The sequence below is a fragment of the Symphalangus syndactylus genome, chromosome 12, assembly GCF_028878055.3.
Source record: "Symphalangus syndactylus isolate Jambi chromosome 12, NHGRI_mSymSyn1-v2.1_pri, whole genome shotgun sequence".
In the NCBI taxonomy this organism is placed as follows: domain Eukaryota; kingdom Metazoa; phylum Chordata; class Mammalia; order Primates; family Hylobatidae; genus Symphalangus; species Symphalangus syndactylus.
In genome coordinates, this window is record NC_072441.2 from 38248925 (window position 1) to 38267134 (window position 18210).

Sequence of the window (18210 nt, forward strand, 5' to 3'; positions counted from 1 at the left end):
GGTGAAAGAGCGAGACTCCGTCTCAAAAAAAAAAAAAAAAAAAAAAAAAATATATATATAGATTCTTGAGCCCAACTGGAAGAATTCTGATGTAGCAGGTTTGGAATAAGGCCTAGGATTCTGCGTTTTCTGCAGGCACTACAGGTTAATTGGGCAGATGGTACAGAGTCCTCCTCCCAAAACTCTGTCTTAGGAAAGAGACAAAAGCCTTCCCCTTCACTATGAATCCTGAGAATTGTGAACTGTTCTAGTGCAACCACAGAGGTAATCTGATTTACAAGGGTTCAGTTTGGTCTGGATGCTCTGATCTGGAACTATTACAGTTATCATTGTGATTATCAGAGAGACAGATTAGGGGCAGCATTATTTCCAGGCATGATGTAAACTGCTATTTATTATAATGGCAGCTTTAGTTATTGATGCAAAAGTATGCATTAAAGAAATTATTTTCATATGTCTATCTACTCTTTCCCTGATTCACAAAGAAATTGGTCTCACCTTTTTATAGTTGTTATGGTGGTGGGCCATTTTCTTTCGGTTTTCTACTTCAGATTTAGCTTCGAGAATGAGAAAGCATAGTTTGGGCAAAATAGATGTTTGTAACATTTTTTATTAACCTGAAGAGTGGGTGATCAATATGTTTACCTATTGCATAGCAGCCAACTGGACACCAAAGCCTCTTTGAAGTGAAGCACCACATTGAGTGGCTAAAACCAGGGAGGGGGAGAGAATATGTAAACATCTTTGGTAAAATACAGTTAAATTTACTGTTACTTTGAAGCAACCCTTTGAAGTATCCCTTAGCAACTGGTTCCTTAAGACAGAGATTATTATAAGTGACAGATCCTAATTATTACTAAGACATAAGGTTTTATCATTTCTGTTTAATGTACAAACCACCTGCATTTGCTCTCATTCATTGAGTCAAACAGGAGGAGAAGACGTGAAATATATTTAACATCTACTTATTAAAATGAAGTTCCCCTGCCCACTGAATTTTGTACAATAGTGTTCGCTCCAAAGAGTTAACTATATTTCCCTTTTTTTCTGCAGAACTTTTTGATGACTTTGCAAACCAGTCAACAATTCAGCACAAAGGCATCCGGAGTCACGCTGGCATGTTGTGACAGAATCACACAATTACATGGGATCCATCCCATTCTGAAAATGCCCCGAACAGCGAACAGAACAGGTAGATGGAATCAAACGTCAGAGCCAGCACAGCCTGAGAGCGCCTTGAAACTCAGACTACACAATCTATGGGGAAAGTGTCCTGCAGTGGCATGAAATAAATGAAACAGAAAATGATGGCAAGACTGCTAAGGACATCCTTTGCTTTGCTCTTCCTTGGCCTCTTTGGGGTGCTGCGGGCAGCAACAATTTCATGCAGAAATGAAGAAGGGAAAGCTGTGGACTGGTAGGTAAATGAAATGGAAGGATTGCTGCATGCAAACAGCCTCAGTATGGGAGTTGGCCTAGCTCACTGCGAAGTTCCTAAGGCGGATGTCCATTCTCTTTCCTCCCTTTACAAATAAAGGAAGTTAAAGTGTGCAAATGGGCCAAACTCCCAGGCAGGGGTAGGCTTCTGAGTGAGGGAGTTTCCCCCTGAAAAAGAGCTGAGCAGCCCCTCTTGGGCCTGATTCACTGTTCTCAGCGGGGCAAGGCTGGTAGCCACAGAAGTGGGATTGAGCTGACAGCTTCTGTCAGCTGGCAATTTCTTTTAATTACATCATGGCTTTTCCTAACGGAACACTTCCAACATCCTTTTAAAGACTGACAGAGTAAAGAAGGCAGATTTTTTTTTTTTCTGAAAATGGAGCATGTGCTGCTCCTTATGAGAAGGAGAAGGGGGACCTAGTCACACACAGCACTGTTTGCCTAACCTCGGTTTGTTTGGCAGCAGAGGCAGCTGCTGCCATGAGTGGTAGGTAGGTCACTGGCCTGTTGTACAGTATCAAAGACATTAAATGCTGTGTTGCATTATAGTCATGGGTTCTCCTAAAGCTTTAATTACTTTTTCACTCTTTAATTGGGATATTTAGGTTTGCCATAATGGTTGGTGTCAAGCTTTTTGTGTAAACTTCAGGCTAGAGGACACAGATATACTCAAGGCGGTAGTCAGTCTTTCATCAGTTACTGAGCTCAACAGCAGAGGTCTGTGTGGGGTTTCGAAAATATCAATATGAACGAAACATGGTTCCTACCCTCAAGGACCTCACAGTTATGTGGTAAGGGCATAGGTGGAACATTGGGGAACAGAGAGCCCAGAAATTTCTCTAAGGACGTAGTTTTTGAGCTAAGTTTTAAGAACAATTAGGAAGTAGCTGGAAAAAGAAGGGATGTGCAAGGGCATCTCAGGCCAATGAAGGAGCAATGAGGAGGTAGAGCGGCAAGAAGCAACGTGGAAATTTGGGAGTTGCAAAGTAGTTTGGTATTGCTGGAACTTCAGGAGAATACAGGAAGATGACAGGAGGTGAGGTTAGAGAGGTGGGGACAGCCAGGGGGTCTGTGTGCTGAGCTACAAGGTTTGAACTTGACATTGAAAGGGAGCTACTGGAGGACTTCAAGCAGGGGTGTGAATGGTCAGATTTGCACTTTAGGAAACCCACTGGCAGTACTATGAGGGCTGGATTGGTGGGGAGCAGCCTAGAATCACAGAGACCAGGAGCACTTTTGCAGCATTACAGGTGAGAAGAGGTGTGGACCTGAGTTAAAGAAGCGGTCATGGAAATAGAAAGAAGGACATGCTGAGAAGATTTGGTGATGGATAGGCTGCAGCCAGTAGGAAAAAGGGAGATGTTAAGAAATAATTTTAGGTTGGCCAGGCGCAGTGGCTCACGCCTGTAAGCCCAGCACTTTAGGAGGCCTAGGCAGACAGATCACCTGAGGTCAGGAGTTCAAGACCAGCCTGACCAACATGGAGAAACCCCGTCTTTACTAAAAATACAAAATTAGCCAGGCATGGTGACGCATGCCTATAATCCCAGCTACACGGGAGGCTGAGGCAGGAGAATTGCTTGAACCCAGGAGGCGGAGGTTGCGGTGAACCAAGATCGTGCCATTGCACTCCAGCCTGAACGACAAGAGTGAGACTCTGTCTCAAAAAAAAAAAAGAAAAAGAAATAATTTTAGGTTTCTGCTTCTGTGACTGCATGAATATGTTCCCTAATAGCGTGGGATGAGCAGATTTGGAGCAAAATATTATAAACTTCCTTTCAAAAATACGGAGTTGGGGGTTAATGGGACATCTTTGAGTTTAGGTTTCTCTGGACCTCAGCAGAAAGTTCTGGGCTAGAAACAGATTGAGGACTCTTGAGTACATAATTAGAGACGGTCACCCAGGAAAAATGTTTAAAAGTACTAGCTCTCAACTGGTGTGCCACGGCACACTGATCGTTCACAAACCCTTCGCTGGTGGGCCACCAAATTGTGATTGATATAGAAAATCATTTTTGCCACAAGTGAATGGACATATTACTTAGCAATGTCTGTTAGAGAGAATATAAGCAACTTGTTGCCAAGCTGCTAACATTTATTGAGAAAGGTAAGGAAACACACCATCAAGTCAGCACCAAAGAATAATTTCATGTTTCCTGCCACACGTGAGGACCTGACCCTGTAAGAAAACATAAGCAGGGCAGGAAAGAGTTCACTTAAATTAAGACCGAAGGGGACCAAGTGAAGAGTGTGCAGCTTTTACGGGTTTGTGACACTGTTGTATGGCAATAGTGTATATATTATAATGTTTGGTGCACTGTGAGTGTTTAGGGGTTAATGGTGGGGTTCATGCTATTAGAAAGTATTTGGCTAGATCAGTGGTTCTCAACTGAGGGTAATTTTGCCCTCAGAGGATTTTTGATAATGTCTGGAGATAATTTTGATTGTCACAACTTGGCAGTGCTACTGGCATCTAATAGGTAGAGGGCAGGGATCTTACAATGCACAGGACAGCTCCCACAACAAAGAATGATCTGGCCGAAAATGTGAATACATCATATTGAGAAACCCTGAGCTAGGTAATCCAACAACGCCTTAATGCTGTCTTGGCTGAGATACCTCTCCTCCCTGTGAGATATCCAAGGGAGATATACAAATTGGAAAACAATAGTAAAGGAAGGAAAGGGCCTACTTAATTACTTGGTTTTAGCCTTGAATCATCAAGGCAGAGTATGCTGATAAACTGAGCTGAGGAATGCAGCTTAGGATGGGCTCAAAATACCTTCCACCATTCCTGAAGCCCAAACCCAAATCTCGTACCAAGTCAGCCAACTGCATGGTCTGGGCCTTGGCCTTCTCTCCACTGTAGCCACATGGATCATGGAAGCAACAGAAAGAGCCACTCTCAATGTATATGTACTTCCACTTCAGGGACTCCACCCACCAGTATAACCAAGGTCTTAGAACATATCCAAACAGATTTTCATTTTCTTCTCTGGGGAAGAGCAAAGCTAAGAGTGAAGAAAGAGGCAGAGAGCTTGAGCAAATCCCTTTCCTTAGAGGCCTTCTGTGAAACATAAGTGAGAGATATATTAAACTGTGTAACACAGTTACTGCCACAGGAAAACAGTCAATAAGTGTTAGTAATTCATAATCATTTTATCTGTTAGGTTTACTTTTTATAAGTTACCTAAAAGACAAAACAAGGAAAGTGGAGAGACCGGGTTAGAGTACCTGTACCTAGACTCTACAACTAGAAGCTGGAGGAAGAGTGAGCAACTAATGAATACCACCAGGAGTGTTTTGGGAAGGACATTACAACAGCTGTATGAAGCATATGCCTCTAAGGTATGTTATATAGTTAATTGTTCACTTGAATAATATAAAATGCATAAAACTGAATCCAAAGACTTCACCAGAGTTTTCTGTTCACCCACCCAACCCCCAATCCTAGCACCTTGAAGTAAGTTAGCTCAGAACCAGCTCAAGACAACTATCTGAGTCAATCTGACTAAGACCTAAGGAAACATGTCATCATACTCTACAGCAATGCCAGATTTACTTGGCACCATGTCCAGTGGTATCATCAGGCAAGGTGTGAATTAATTGTATATTGTAGTCTTCTGGCTGCCAAAATGTCTGTCAGTTTGCTTATTCATCTAATAGAAATAGGGGGAGGAGCCTCTGCTGCTACAGGGCAATACAGATCTGTGATTAACATGCTATGAGTTATGGATTGTTTATATCATGGTGTTGGTCAGTGGTGGTGAGCTCAGTAAAGGGTTCTACTTGATCTTCCTTTTAATTAATTGTTTTCAAAATGATATGTTGAAAACTAGGACTCTAGTTCAAGGCCCTAGAACTAACTTGCCAGGGTGGAGATTATCCCTAGTATATCTGGACTTTATCAGGCAATGACCTAACCAGCCAAAGAGACACAGGTAAGTAGGCCTGCTGGCTTAATATGCGCATGCTCCCAATATTCCAGGCATGATCTGTTGCTTAGTTTCAAGATAGTGCTTTCCAACCAGGGATGACAAGTAAAATCAAGCCATGATTAACATCCAATTATACTCATGTATGCATTTCCTAACAATAACTTATAGACAAGTAAATATGTAACATGACTCTGTTCCTATAATATGCTGGACTGTATGCTGGGCCTTTACATATGTCAAGTAATTTAATGCCCACAACAATACTGTTTTAGCCTCTGGCATTGCACATGTGTATCTGAGTATTTACTCAAAATACACAGGGAACTGTCATGGTGTGTGGTAATATTCATGTTATTTACCTGCCGTTAAGACTAGCCTTCAGAGCCAAGTTACAAAGTTAAAACTTATCTGCAGGCTATTTGAGAACATGTGACGTGCCAAGCACTTTTCTAGATGCTTTTCAAAATTATTTGTCTCAACAAACCTGCTTTGAATAAACAGATGACAGCTGACCCTTGAACCATGCTGGGGTAGGGGTGCCGGCCCTCATGCAGTCAAAAATTTATGTATAACTTTTGACTTCCTAAAAATTTATCTACTAACAGCCTACTGTTTGACTGGATGCCTTACTGATAACATCAATAGTCAAATAACATGTATTTTTTATGTCATATATCTTATATACTATATTCTTACAATAAAGTAAGCTAGAGAAAGGAAAATGTTATTAAGAAAATCATTAAGGATGAGTGAATATATTCATTCTTCATTAAATGGAAATGGATCATCATAAGTGTCTTCATCCTTGTCATCTTCCTGTTGAGTCGGCTGAGCAGAAGGAAGAAGGGGAAGGGCTGGTCTTGCCATCTCGGGTGTGGCAGAGATGGGAGAGGTGGGGAAGCTGGAAGGGGAAGCAAGAGAGGCAGGCATACTCAGTGTAACTTTCATATGAAAATACATAATGAATTCTATCTATTTGCTTTTTCTTTTCTCCACAAATGTTTCTATACAGTAGCAATCCTTTTTTCACCATTTGCTTTAGTTTCAGTGCCCGTATCACAGAAGGGTTCATGTTTTAAAGGAAGTTAAAAGCAATCTTTTTATTTTTTTCTTTTGAGACAGGATCTCATTCGACACCCAGGCTGCAGTGCAGTGGCACCATAAGAGCTATCTGTTGCCTCAACCTCCCAGGCCCAGGTGACCCTCCCACCTCAGCCTCTGGAGTAGCTGGGACTACAGGCATGCAGCACCATGCCTGGCTACTTTTTTTTGTTTTGGCGGAGGGGGCCAGTAAAGATAGGGTTTCACCATGTTACCCAGGCTGGTCTCGAACTCCTGGACTCAAGCAATCCACCCATACTGGCCTCCCGAAGTGCTGGGATTATAGACATGAGACACTGCCCCCCGCCTAAAAGCAGTGTTGAATGATCAGAATGCTTCTACCAGATTGTCTAATATTGATTTGTGTTCTTGCACCACCTCTTCTATGTCTTCTTGCTCATCATCTGGTTCTGGTTCCACTGAGTTATGTTCTGTTAATTTCTCTAGTGTGGTGTCTATTAGCTTTTGAATTTCTCCAAGAATCATTTCTTGAAACCCATAACCCCCAACCTTTCTTGCCATATCCACAATCTCTTTCATGACTTTCTTGATTGACTCTGTCATAAATCCTGTGAAGTCATGCACGACATCTGGACACAGTTTTTATCCAGCAGGAATGTATTGTTTTGGGCTTGATGGCTTTCATGGCTTTTCCTATAACAGAAATGGCATCTTCAACACTGTAATCCTTTCATGTGTTCTATCATGTGTTCCATAGCACTGACAATCCTTCCCAGAGAGCACCATATGTAATGAGCCTTAAAGGTCCTTATGAACCTGATTTAGAGGCTGAATCAGAGACATTATCTTTTGGGGGCAGGTGGACAACTTTGACACCTTTGGTGTTGAACTCATGGGATTTTTAGTGCCCAGTGGCACTATCCAATACCAAAAGAACTTTAAAAGGCAGTTCCTTACTGGCAAGGTACCTTCTGACTTTAGAGACAAAGCATCACTGGAACCAATTCAGAAAAAGGGTTCTTGTTGCCCAGGCCTTCTTATTGTACAACTGGCAGCTGGTATGTATCTTTTCCCTTCAATGCTCAAGAGTTAGCAGCTTTATAGATAGGTGTAGTCCTAATTATCAACCCAACTGCATTTGCACAAAACAGTAGAGTTAGTCTGTCCCTTCCTGCCTTAAATCCTGATGCTTGCTTCTCTTCCTTACCAATAAATGTCCTTTGTGGCACTTTTTTCCAGAATAAGGAATTTTCATCTGCATTAAAAACCTGCTCAGGAAGAAATTCTTTCCCTTCAATGATTTTCTTGATGGCATCTGGGAATTCATCTGCTGCCTCTTGGTCAGCAAAAGCTGCTTCTCCTGTTATCTTAATTTTTTTTTTTTAGGGCAAACCTCTTTCTAAAATTGTCAAACCATCCTTTGCTGGTATTAAATGCTCCAGCTTTAGATGATCTACCTTCCTTCTGCTTTGTCATATAGCGACTTCACTTTTTCTCAAATCATATTAGAGTCTACGGTATTCCTTTCTTATAGCAATCTTGCACCCATATAAAAGCTGCATTTTAATTTTAAGTATGAGCTATAGAAGTATTTTGTAAAAAGTGCAAGGTTTTCATGCCTACTGGCATAGCTGCAGTGAGGGCTTCACAAATTTCCTTTTCTTTTTTCACAATGGCTCTTATGCTGGATTCACTTACCTTGAAACGGCAGGCAACTGAAGCTGCAGACCTCAATCCACAGTACATATCAAGCAATTTAACATCTTCTTATAATGTCATGACTTGTCTTTGCTTTTTAGAAGCATTTCCAGCATCAGCAGTGGCACTCAGTATAGGTCCTATGGTTTTATTCAAGGTTTCTGATATTGCCCCAAACATGATGAAAAATATGCAAGAGCTGTGAGAGATCACTTTTGACTATAGTATGCAATTTACTGGAGAGAACTGCTCACGTGGAGGTTGTTAGTGTCATGTGGCATTTTCAGCAGATATTCACAAGACTTGAGCTCACCTCAATGGTGACAAGAGGTGGCTATCAAATTATTACAGTAGTACAGTATTACTACAGTTAATTTAATGCAGTTATGACTTAATACTACATATTTATGTTTGTTTATATTTCTTAACTGTGAATGGCACCATGTTTGGTCTATGTTTGTATATGTAAATTTTGATGAATTTTAACTTTTTATAATAGATTTGTGCATAGTTTAGGGCAGCAAATGATAAAATAGACTAGGATCTACATATATTGTATGCATTCATGATGTATCTAACTTTGTCTTAATTTTTAAAAATATTTCTAGGCTATGTGGTTCACCTGTGAGGTTTTTTTCAAATTGTCAAAAATCTCCCCCTAACTTTTTCGATATATGTTTTTAAAAGCCTGCATACATACGGACCCATGCAGTTCAAACCCAAGGGCCAACCGTATTATATAAAATGAAAACGCCTGCAGCTGCTTCTGCTTCCCAGGTTGGGGATGGGGACCAGGAGCATATCTATTAGTGGGAAAATAATGCCTACGTTGGTCCTTTCCACATCAGTGAGACTGCTAGGGGAGGAAGAAGGAAAGAGCAACATTGTAAAGCCTCTGTTATTTGCCTTAGTTGGAGTAGATAGGCCTTCACTTGGCCGAATACAATAATGATCTTTGAAGGTGCAAAGGTAGCCCCACACCCTAGCAGGGAGACACAGTTAAACTGCTCTGCTAAACAAAAAAGGGATAGAAGGAAGCCAGGGATTAAAAAGCATAAGAAACATGGAGAGAGACTGGGGTAAGGCCTTATGGTGATGTAAAACCATTCAATATTTCTTACCTTTGGTAAAACCTGCCACATGCAATGTCTTGAGTGATTGGTTCTGGGGGGAAAATGACAGGAAAGGGACTGATTTCCATGCCCGATTGGCATAGAGCCAAAAGAAGAGAGCAACAGCAGTTGGTGATATCCAGGTATGACTCAGTGTTCTTTGGAAGCTGGAATTATGTGCCAGAAGTGACTGTGAGAATATTACTTCTCCACCCCCTGACCTGGAATTGAACCTCTGACAGAGAGTGAAATGCAAGATTAGACCAACTGGTTTAAATCTCAAATGTGAAGGTGACCAAGGCCAATAGCTGGGTTACATTTGGAATTGTTTCTCTTCTCTTGCCTTTACACATAAGAATCTTCCATGCACCTTCATAAACATTTATCAAACTATATTGCCTGTACTTGTCTGACCATATTTTCTTCTAGACAGGGGGCAGAGACTGTACCCCCCTTTTTCAACACTCAATAGTCAAAACAATACTGAACATATGTGTTAAAGGAATAAAGCTATTCAAAGGCACATGCCTACATCTACCTACTCTTAAGTCCGTGATCTTTTCCCTTTATCAACGGCCTCTCTTCCAACTAAGGCGACAATCCACTTAACCTCAGCTGGCAGTTACACTCAGAATCATAAACTTCACTTATCATAAAAAATAAATTCCTCACTGGATCATCCCAGAATTCCTCCATGTTGTACCCCAAAGGCACACAAATGGCCTCCTTACCACATTCAATGCAGGTTCATAGAGTAACTAACTCTTCAGAGTTCTCCAGATGATGATATGAATGCCATTCAGTAGCTATGATCAATTATGGAAAATGAACGTAAGAAAACAGCTTACTTTTCAGGGCATTCCTAAGCACAGTAGACAAGAATGCTACAACAGACTATGTTGTGAATTAAAAAAAATTTTATTACATCATATAATTAAGCAACTATGAGAGGCTTCTTTATTGACTTTGTTTTCTAAGAAAAAAGCAAGGGCCTTTATTAAGGACATAGGTTATCCTTTCCTGCTTTTAATTATGTCACTCAGATTTTTTTAATATTGACATTATTGGCTTCAATAAAAGTTGTATCATCACACAAATAAATGGAGCCACCTAGAACAAATATTAGCAAGTTTCTAAAACATGAAAAATAGATGCTATCAAAATAATAGCTTTATTTTGGCTCTAAGATTTGGCTGTTTGAAAATTGACTCATATTTGGCCTTACCAGAGGAAATCCAATATCACACAGTAAATTTCACCACTTTTTTTAAGCAGGAAAATATCAAGTTGGAAAGGCGAAGTGACACTGAAAAATGGATTGCAGAAAAATCTCTCATAATGGGAGGAAGGGAGAGCAGATAATGAGGAATCCTGATTAAACACAACACTACTACCCAGCAGTGAAGTGAAGCACAAAGTGGGCAGAGAAAATCAGATTCTGACAGCCAGTTCTGCACTGTGCCTATAATATCAATGGAAAAAACCTCAGATGTAATCCTTGGTTGGTTGTTCCTACTTCATTTCCTGAACAAATAATTCAGTACTCCTTTATTATACACTGGTTGCTTAATCAGAAACTTGGTTCCAAAACAACCAAGAGAAATAGGAACATTGCCCTCACACACAGATCACAATGCATAGCGCTCCTGTCACATGAGTAAAAATCATGCATAGTTAAAAATGGACTTCCTTTCCCCTGTCTTACATGTCACCGGCTTCATATTGATGGGGAAGCTGCCTATTAGGGGAATAGATGACTTCTCATGTGTATTAATGAAAGCAATGTATTGCAGGCTGGGTAGCTGGTAGAACTGTTGTGGGAGTTTGTAAGTGGAAGATTTACGCCATTATAATCCTACTATATTCCTGCAGAGTAACAACACAGCCTATCTAATATACAATGATGGAGTCCCTAAACCTGTGAATTACAGCAGAAAGTATGGACACACCAAAGGTATGACAAAGATTCTTGGTTTCTCTTTCCTATTGGAAATCAACATTTTCTTAAATATTTCATCTTGAATATCCTTATATTCTATACTAAATAGATAGCCTTTCTTCTTAATAGTTTATTTGAGTTATTGAAATGTATGACTTCTGTATCACTGGTTATAATATATGATTTGACTTGGCAATCTCGTTTTTAGAAATCCCATTTTATTTCTTAACATATTTTAAAATATTTGCTTTGCAGCAGCAGGAATCCAGGTACTGATACTGAGGACACACACACACACCAGCAATTTTATATATATATATACTACATGTATATATGTATATATGCATGTAGTATATATGTACAAACACATTTTAGTCAGATTTATTGAGGTATAATTTATAGAGAGTAAAATGAGCTCTTCTTAACGTACAGTTCCCTTGGAAATATACATTTTTGAAAAAGTATTTTAAATAGTTTTTTATATTAATTTTTATCATGTTATTTACATTATCACCTATAGTAATTTTTATTATACTTTCACAATTTTTTATTTCTAAACTTTGCATATGTGTTTGTGAACTATAGAAAAATTCAAAACACAGGTAAACAAAAAAATCTATAATCCTAATGCCCATTAGATAAACCATATTTAATCCTTCCTACTTTTTCTAAAATACATATTTTAAAACATTTTTACAAAACTACTGTAATGACTGTTTTTCAACCTTTTTTCAATTTAATATATCATAAATAACTTTCCATGGCAACAAGTATTCAGAAGGTTCCAAATTCAAATGCCTTCAAGGGAGCAGGCAAATGATGTCAGCAAGTGAAAGGAGGCAGTTACTATTCAACTTGCCTGATACGGACACAATTTTCCAGGAGATGTTGAAAATTAATATTTGTGGAAAATCTCCCCAGTTTTTAAATGTTGGCACTAAATTCAAAGTTTAAAAAATACTCTGCAAGCCCAATAAAATGTATCCATAGGCTGGATTTGGCTCACAGGATGTCAGTTTGCAGCCTCTGATTTAGAATATAGTTTGTAATGGCCGACAAAGGTCATGAACTTTGAAAGCTTTTTATTTAGCAAAGTTGCTCTCCTGAATGCCTTATTTACTGGGAACCCAACAATTTTCATAACATGCTACATTCTTCAACCTCTCCTCCAACAATCTCCTACACCATTCCTGCTCTACCCTGCTAGCTGCCACAAGGCTTTGGGGAAATGGCTGTAAAGGAGTAGGGCACAGTATCAAGTGGAGGGGTTCTCTTGGCCAACAGATGCCCTAATATCCTATGGCATTTGTACCAGGAGGATAGGATTCCAGCAAATTGGCACACTCATCTGCACAGAGGAGAACTCTTGAAGGTTATCCAGTTCTGTTACACAACAGAACTTTCAATATTTTCCACCCTGACACAGGTATTGATTCTATTTCCACCCAAAGAACAACAGTATGCTTTCTTAAAATAGGCACTTTGAAAAAAAAAATAACTAGAAGGCATTTGGTTTTTAATCTAACAATTAGGCAAACACGAGTGAATCTTATGTTTGCATAGTCATATGCAAACTGGAAAGTCTAGCTACCATACCAAACCTACCATGATAAATTTCTAAACACAAAAATAGTCAGATGTCTGTTTTACAAAGTTCTTTTTGGTATGTCACAAAATGATAAAAATCTTTCTATTTTCTTCCTTATTGGCTTTCATGTTGTTTATTTGGCTCTAGAGATTTTTACAAATGTAATTAACTAGGATGCTTTAGCACAGCTTCCTTTTTTTCTCTTTGCTTCTTTTATTGGGCTTGTAGAAATAGTGACTCTTCTGCCAATAAATGGGCAACAGTTTTTTATAACAAATTATTGTGAGTACATTTCTTCATTTGATATTTTCTCTTTCAACTCTGTTTTTTAGTTGGCTTTTGAAGAGAGCCTAGCTGCTTAACAGTGAAGACACTATCTAAATCTTGCTAGGTGACTGTATAGTTTAACAAGGTCAAATTCCAATTTAGCAAATTTGCATTCGGCCAAAACAAATTTTCCTTGTGATTTCAAAATGAAATTCCTCTTAACTCTTCACAGGATGGCTACCTTGGTTCCCTTTTTGTGGTAGCTTTTTATCAGTAATCAGGCAATGTGATATGTGCCAGAATTGTATTTGAAATCTTTGAAAAATAAGCATGATCCTTGTGATTATTAGCCTAATAAAACACTAGTCTGAAGCATAAATGGGCTTAAATGTTGCCACTGTGAACCCTATTATAAAAGAAGCTTTGTTTTTCTGATTTTATCTTTGTTAAATGTGTCTTTGGTAGGTTTACTGCTGTGGAACAGAGTTCAAGGGTTCTGGCTGATTCATTCCATCCCTCAGTTTCCTCCAATTCCGGAAGAAGGCTATGATTATCCACCCACAGGGAGACGAAATGGACAAAGTGGCATCTGCATAACTTTCAAGTACAACCAGTATGAGGCAATAGGTAAAACTAAAGTATGTGAGAAAAAAAATCAGATAACTATGTTGAAGAAAGGATTTGGAAATATATTCATAAATGTGTCACTTCATTTGTTAATCCATTCACAGACCCTCTCATACCTAGATTCTAATGCTGGCTTTGCCATGGTGAGGTCTTGGGCAGGCTCGCTTACTGGGCTTTGGCTCTTAATCCACCAGTGCACTTGTTGAACTTGATCAGGGCAATGGTTTCAAATGTATACAGGGACCTGGTAGATAACATATATGAGTGAAACAGACAGATGTTACATGGGAAGTGAGGATAGTGACAAACTGGGGTGTTGACTCGCCTAGCTTCCCCTAAAGCCTCAGCTCCATCATATTGTGGCTCTACAGGAATACAAGCCTAATGATTACAGATCTCCATATTTCTCATGAAGTACCAGAAACCTAGGGTGTGTGTGTGTGTGTGTGTGTGTGTGTGTGTGTGTGTGTGTGTGTGTGTCACAGAGAGAGAGAGAGAGAGAGAAACTGATTTCTAAATATGAGCTCAATCTTAATTTTGTTTTTGAAGTTTTCCAGGCCACATGTTCCTTGTAGGCCACCAACATGACACCTCTGAGCCAGATAATCTCCTTTTAAGATTTCAAGCTCAGCCAAAAATACTTAGATTTGGCAAACTGTGGTGGGAAAGGAGAAGTAGGGACAGGTTGGTAGCTAAATAGTAGTGAAAAGCAACTTGCCTATAGAAAGAAACAGGAGGTTTAGAAAATGTTTCTCATCAAATTTCCATCTTATGGCAAGGATCACTGAGTTCCTCACCCAAGTCAAGCTCTAGTCTCACTAGTTGAAATCATGTAATGATGCTGAATATCACAGAGATTAGGCATGCACACTGAGGAGCTGATGATTCTTAAAGCTGTTTGGTACATGGAGTTCTCAACTTTTGTGTATGTATATGTACATTTAGAAGAAAAAGTATATGGTCTCCAAGGCCAGATTACCTGGGTTTGAATATCAATTTCATCAATTACAAACTTTATATCTTGGATGTGTGATGTAAATTCTCAGTTAATTCATCTGTAAAGTAAAGATAATGATAACAACAGAATTTACCTGAGAATATGGTTGCTGTGAGGATTAAATGAATAAACCCATGTAAAACTTGTGGGACCATGTCTGGAAACTAGGAACTGCTTAACAGGTGTCAGTTATTTAATCGAAAAGTTATTTGAAGGCTATTGGTTTAAAGAAAGAAATGCCTTTGTTTTTGCGTTGTTTTGTTTTTAATCCACAACGAGATCTATAATAACAGCAGGTATTTCCATTTGTGTCTTAATTCTCAACTTTTCTTTATTGTTTCTTGATTCAGATTCTCAGCTCTTGGTCTGCAACCCAAACGTCTATAGCTGCTCCATCCCGGCCACCTTTCACCAGGAGCTCATTCACATGCCCCAGCTGTGCACCAGGGCCAGCTCATCAGAGATTCCTGGCAGGCTCCTCACCACACTTCAGTCAGCCCAGGGACAAAATTTCCTCCATTTTGCAAAGTCGGATTCTTTTCTTGACGGTATGAAAGACCATCATCAAACAACATGCTATATAATTCTGCTGTTGAACTGACTAGGGACAGCTTAGAGAAATATTTTGAGCATTCAGAGAAAGAGAGATGAAAAAAGGGGGCAAAAGAAAAGGAAAAAGGAAAGTCAAGGATCAGTTCGAACATCAGCCTGCTATACTTGAATAACCAGGTTGCTGAGTCAACCACAAAAGTATCTCACAACCATCCAGCCAGGGGCCAGTGAAAACTCACAGTCTCCATCCTCTGCTTGGCATGGGGCCACAGCCATCTCCATTTCTTCCATTCCCTGAGCAGTTCTTTTAAGCCTTCTTTACTCTCAAGCCCTTTACACTACTCTGCCCCCTCACTCATAGCTTCCTTTTCTCCTTCATAAATAGAACAATGATCACTAGGGAGAAACCACTTCAACATGCCCCCCCCACCCCTCCAACAATCTTATCTGTTCTCCTTCCTTTTTGCAGGGTTTTCCCCAACCCCCAAAGAAGTGATGCACCCCCTATGCTCTGAAACCTATCTCAGCCTCAGCATACCTTGATTTGTCCACCTGATCTGTTCTCTGTGTTCCGTTTCAGCTCTCCCACTCCCCAGGCTACTTCTTCATAACATACAAACATGCCTAAAACCCTCCCTCAACTCTAAGGCTTCTATAGCTCTATTTTTCCTTTTCTTTCAGATTTTTTTTAAAACTCATCAAGGCCTTCACTTGCTCAATGTTCCTTCACTGCAGTCTTCCTTCTGTCTGTAGACACTCGAATCTCTCCCCTGTCACCAATGGCTGTCTTAGATGACCTCACTGTCTTCCTTGCTTGTTTGCTTCCTTCCTTTATACGTTGAATAAAATTTACTGATTGCCTACTACTAGCCAAGACCTGTGTTAGGCACTAGAGATCTCAAACTTGACAGGACAGAGATAGTCTCTGCAGAATGTGGCACTGTTGAAATTCTTTCCATTTTGAAACTCTCACCTTCACTGATTTTGGGGAATACGCAGTCCCCTGATCTTCCTCCCACTTCTAAGTTTCTTCTGCCAGGTCCTCTTCCTCTGACTACTCTTTAGGTGACTGGATTGCCATGTGGCCCCTACCCTTCCTTATCTCATTCTACATACCCATGCTGGGCAATTCCAGCAAGCCCTCCAATGATTCTCAAGTCTTGATCTCTACCCCAGACCTATACTGACTGATGTATTTAACAGCAAGTGAGACATTTCTACTTGAAGGTGGTACAGCCACATCAAGTTAAACATGCCAAACTCACTGCATCATCAGCCCCTACAAATCTACTTTTTCTTGTATTCTGCATAGTCACCCAGTCACTCCCCATCTCTTCTTTTTCTGACCCTTCTATCAAACCATCAAATTCAGTCAGTTCCAGATCCTTAATAACACTCACATTTATTATATCTTCTCCAAACTCTTTGCCACTGCCATGGGTCACACCTGTGTTTATTGACACAGTTATTGTGACAGCCTTATGTTTCTCCTTTCTTCTTTCTAACCCGTCCTTCCCAATTCATCCTGCCCATTGCCTCTCAACTGATATTTATGATCATAAACCAGTTTCTATTAATTCTTTACTAATATTCCTTTAAAAACTCCCCATTGATTTCAGGAAAATCCAAACATTTTGGCATGATTTACCAAGTTCCCTAGAAACTGGCCCTGACTCCTTCTCTAGCCTAATTTTTTCCAAAGGTCTTTCCAGGACAAAGACATATATTGCTTCATTCATTTTATAGAACAGAAGATGTTTGCAAACACCAACATCATCATAGTAATGATGATAATAACTTACATTTGCACATCACTTTAGCATTTACAAAATGTTTTCTCATCCACTATCTCAATTATGTTGTTATTATTGTGCTTGCGACATCCACATATCAGGGGTGAAAGATGATTTCCATTCCAGAGTATATTTTCAGGGACTAATCTACGTGTAAATACCAATCTCACTATCTTTCTCCTCCTAAACCCTAGACATCTTTGCAGCCTGGATGGCTCAACGGCTGAAGACACACTTGTTAACAGAAACCTGGCAGCGAAAAAGACAAGAGCTTCCTTCAAACTGCTCCCTTCCTTACCATGTCTACAATATAAAAGCAATTAAGTTATCACGACACTCTTATTTCAGTTCTTATCAGGATCATGCCAAGTGGTGTATTTCCCAAAAGGGCACCAAAAATCGCTGGACATGTATTGGAGACCTAAATCGGAGTCCACACCAAGCCTTCAGAAGTGGAGGATTCATTTGTACCCAGAATTGGCATATTTACCAAGCATTTCAAAGATTAGTATTATATTATGAAAGCTGTAACTAAACTTGGTGAAAGGACACAGGTACTATCATTGAAAACCTTGACAATGGGTCTTCTTCCATTACACCTTCTTTATATATTAAAGGCCTGTGAATATACTCATAACCTGCATATCACAAAATAAAACATTATTCTCTCATGTTTACCATTTAATCTTCTATTTAATGGTAATTTATTTACTTTGCAGTATATATCACTGCATAAACTATTATACACAACTGAGAACAGAGGAAATAAAAAGAAAAATATTTTTCCACATTAGTCAACTCCCAATTGTTTATGGATTGACTGGCCACCTAGTAGATTACATTTCATCTCCTTCACAAAGACTTCCCTGACTCTCTTCCCCACCCTTTTTTGAAGAAAAGCAAATAACTCTCTCTGCATATTCTTCCATACTATTTGATCATATTGCTCCTAAAGTTCTTTCTCACTGGTTTATGGTTAAGACTTATTTGTCATTTTTTCAGCTACTACTTACTAATTGGATGATCTTGAGCCATTCACTTGGATTCTCTGAACCTTGTTTTTTTTTAATCTATGAAAGGGAGATAATAGCTAGGTATGTTCAAGCACCTAGCACAGAGCCCGGCACATAGATGACACTTAAAAATAATGGTGACATTTGAGTTTGAATTCCAGCAAAAAAAAGACAAATAAGTTTCAGA

The 18210-nt window shown here is 39.4% G+C and overlaps 1 protein-coding gene across 1 annotated transcript; it reads left to right on the forward strand.

Annotated features, from left to right (window-relative positions):
* The first annotated feature begins 1211 nt into the window (after window positions 1–1211).
* On the forward strand, window positions 1212–17695 carry DNASE2B (deoxyribonuclease 2 beta). The gene is made up of 6 exons (XM_063628009.1): window positions 1212–1417; window positions 4608–4785; window positions 11120–11201; window positions 13507–13668; window positions 15016–15213; window positions 17205–17695. Exons 1-6 carry the CDS (start codon window positions 1293–1295, stop codon window positions 17543–17545), a joined length of 1086 nt encoding a protein of 361 aa, XP_063484079.1. The 5' UTR covers window positions 1212–1292; the 3' UTR covers window positions 17546–17695.
* Window positions 17696–18210: the final 515 nt, after the last annotated feature.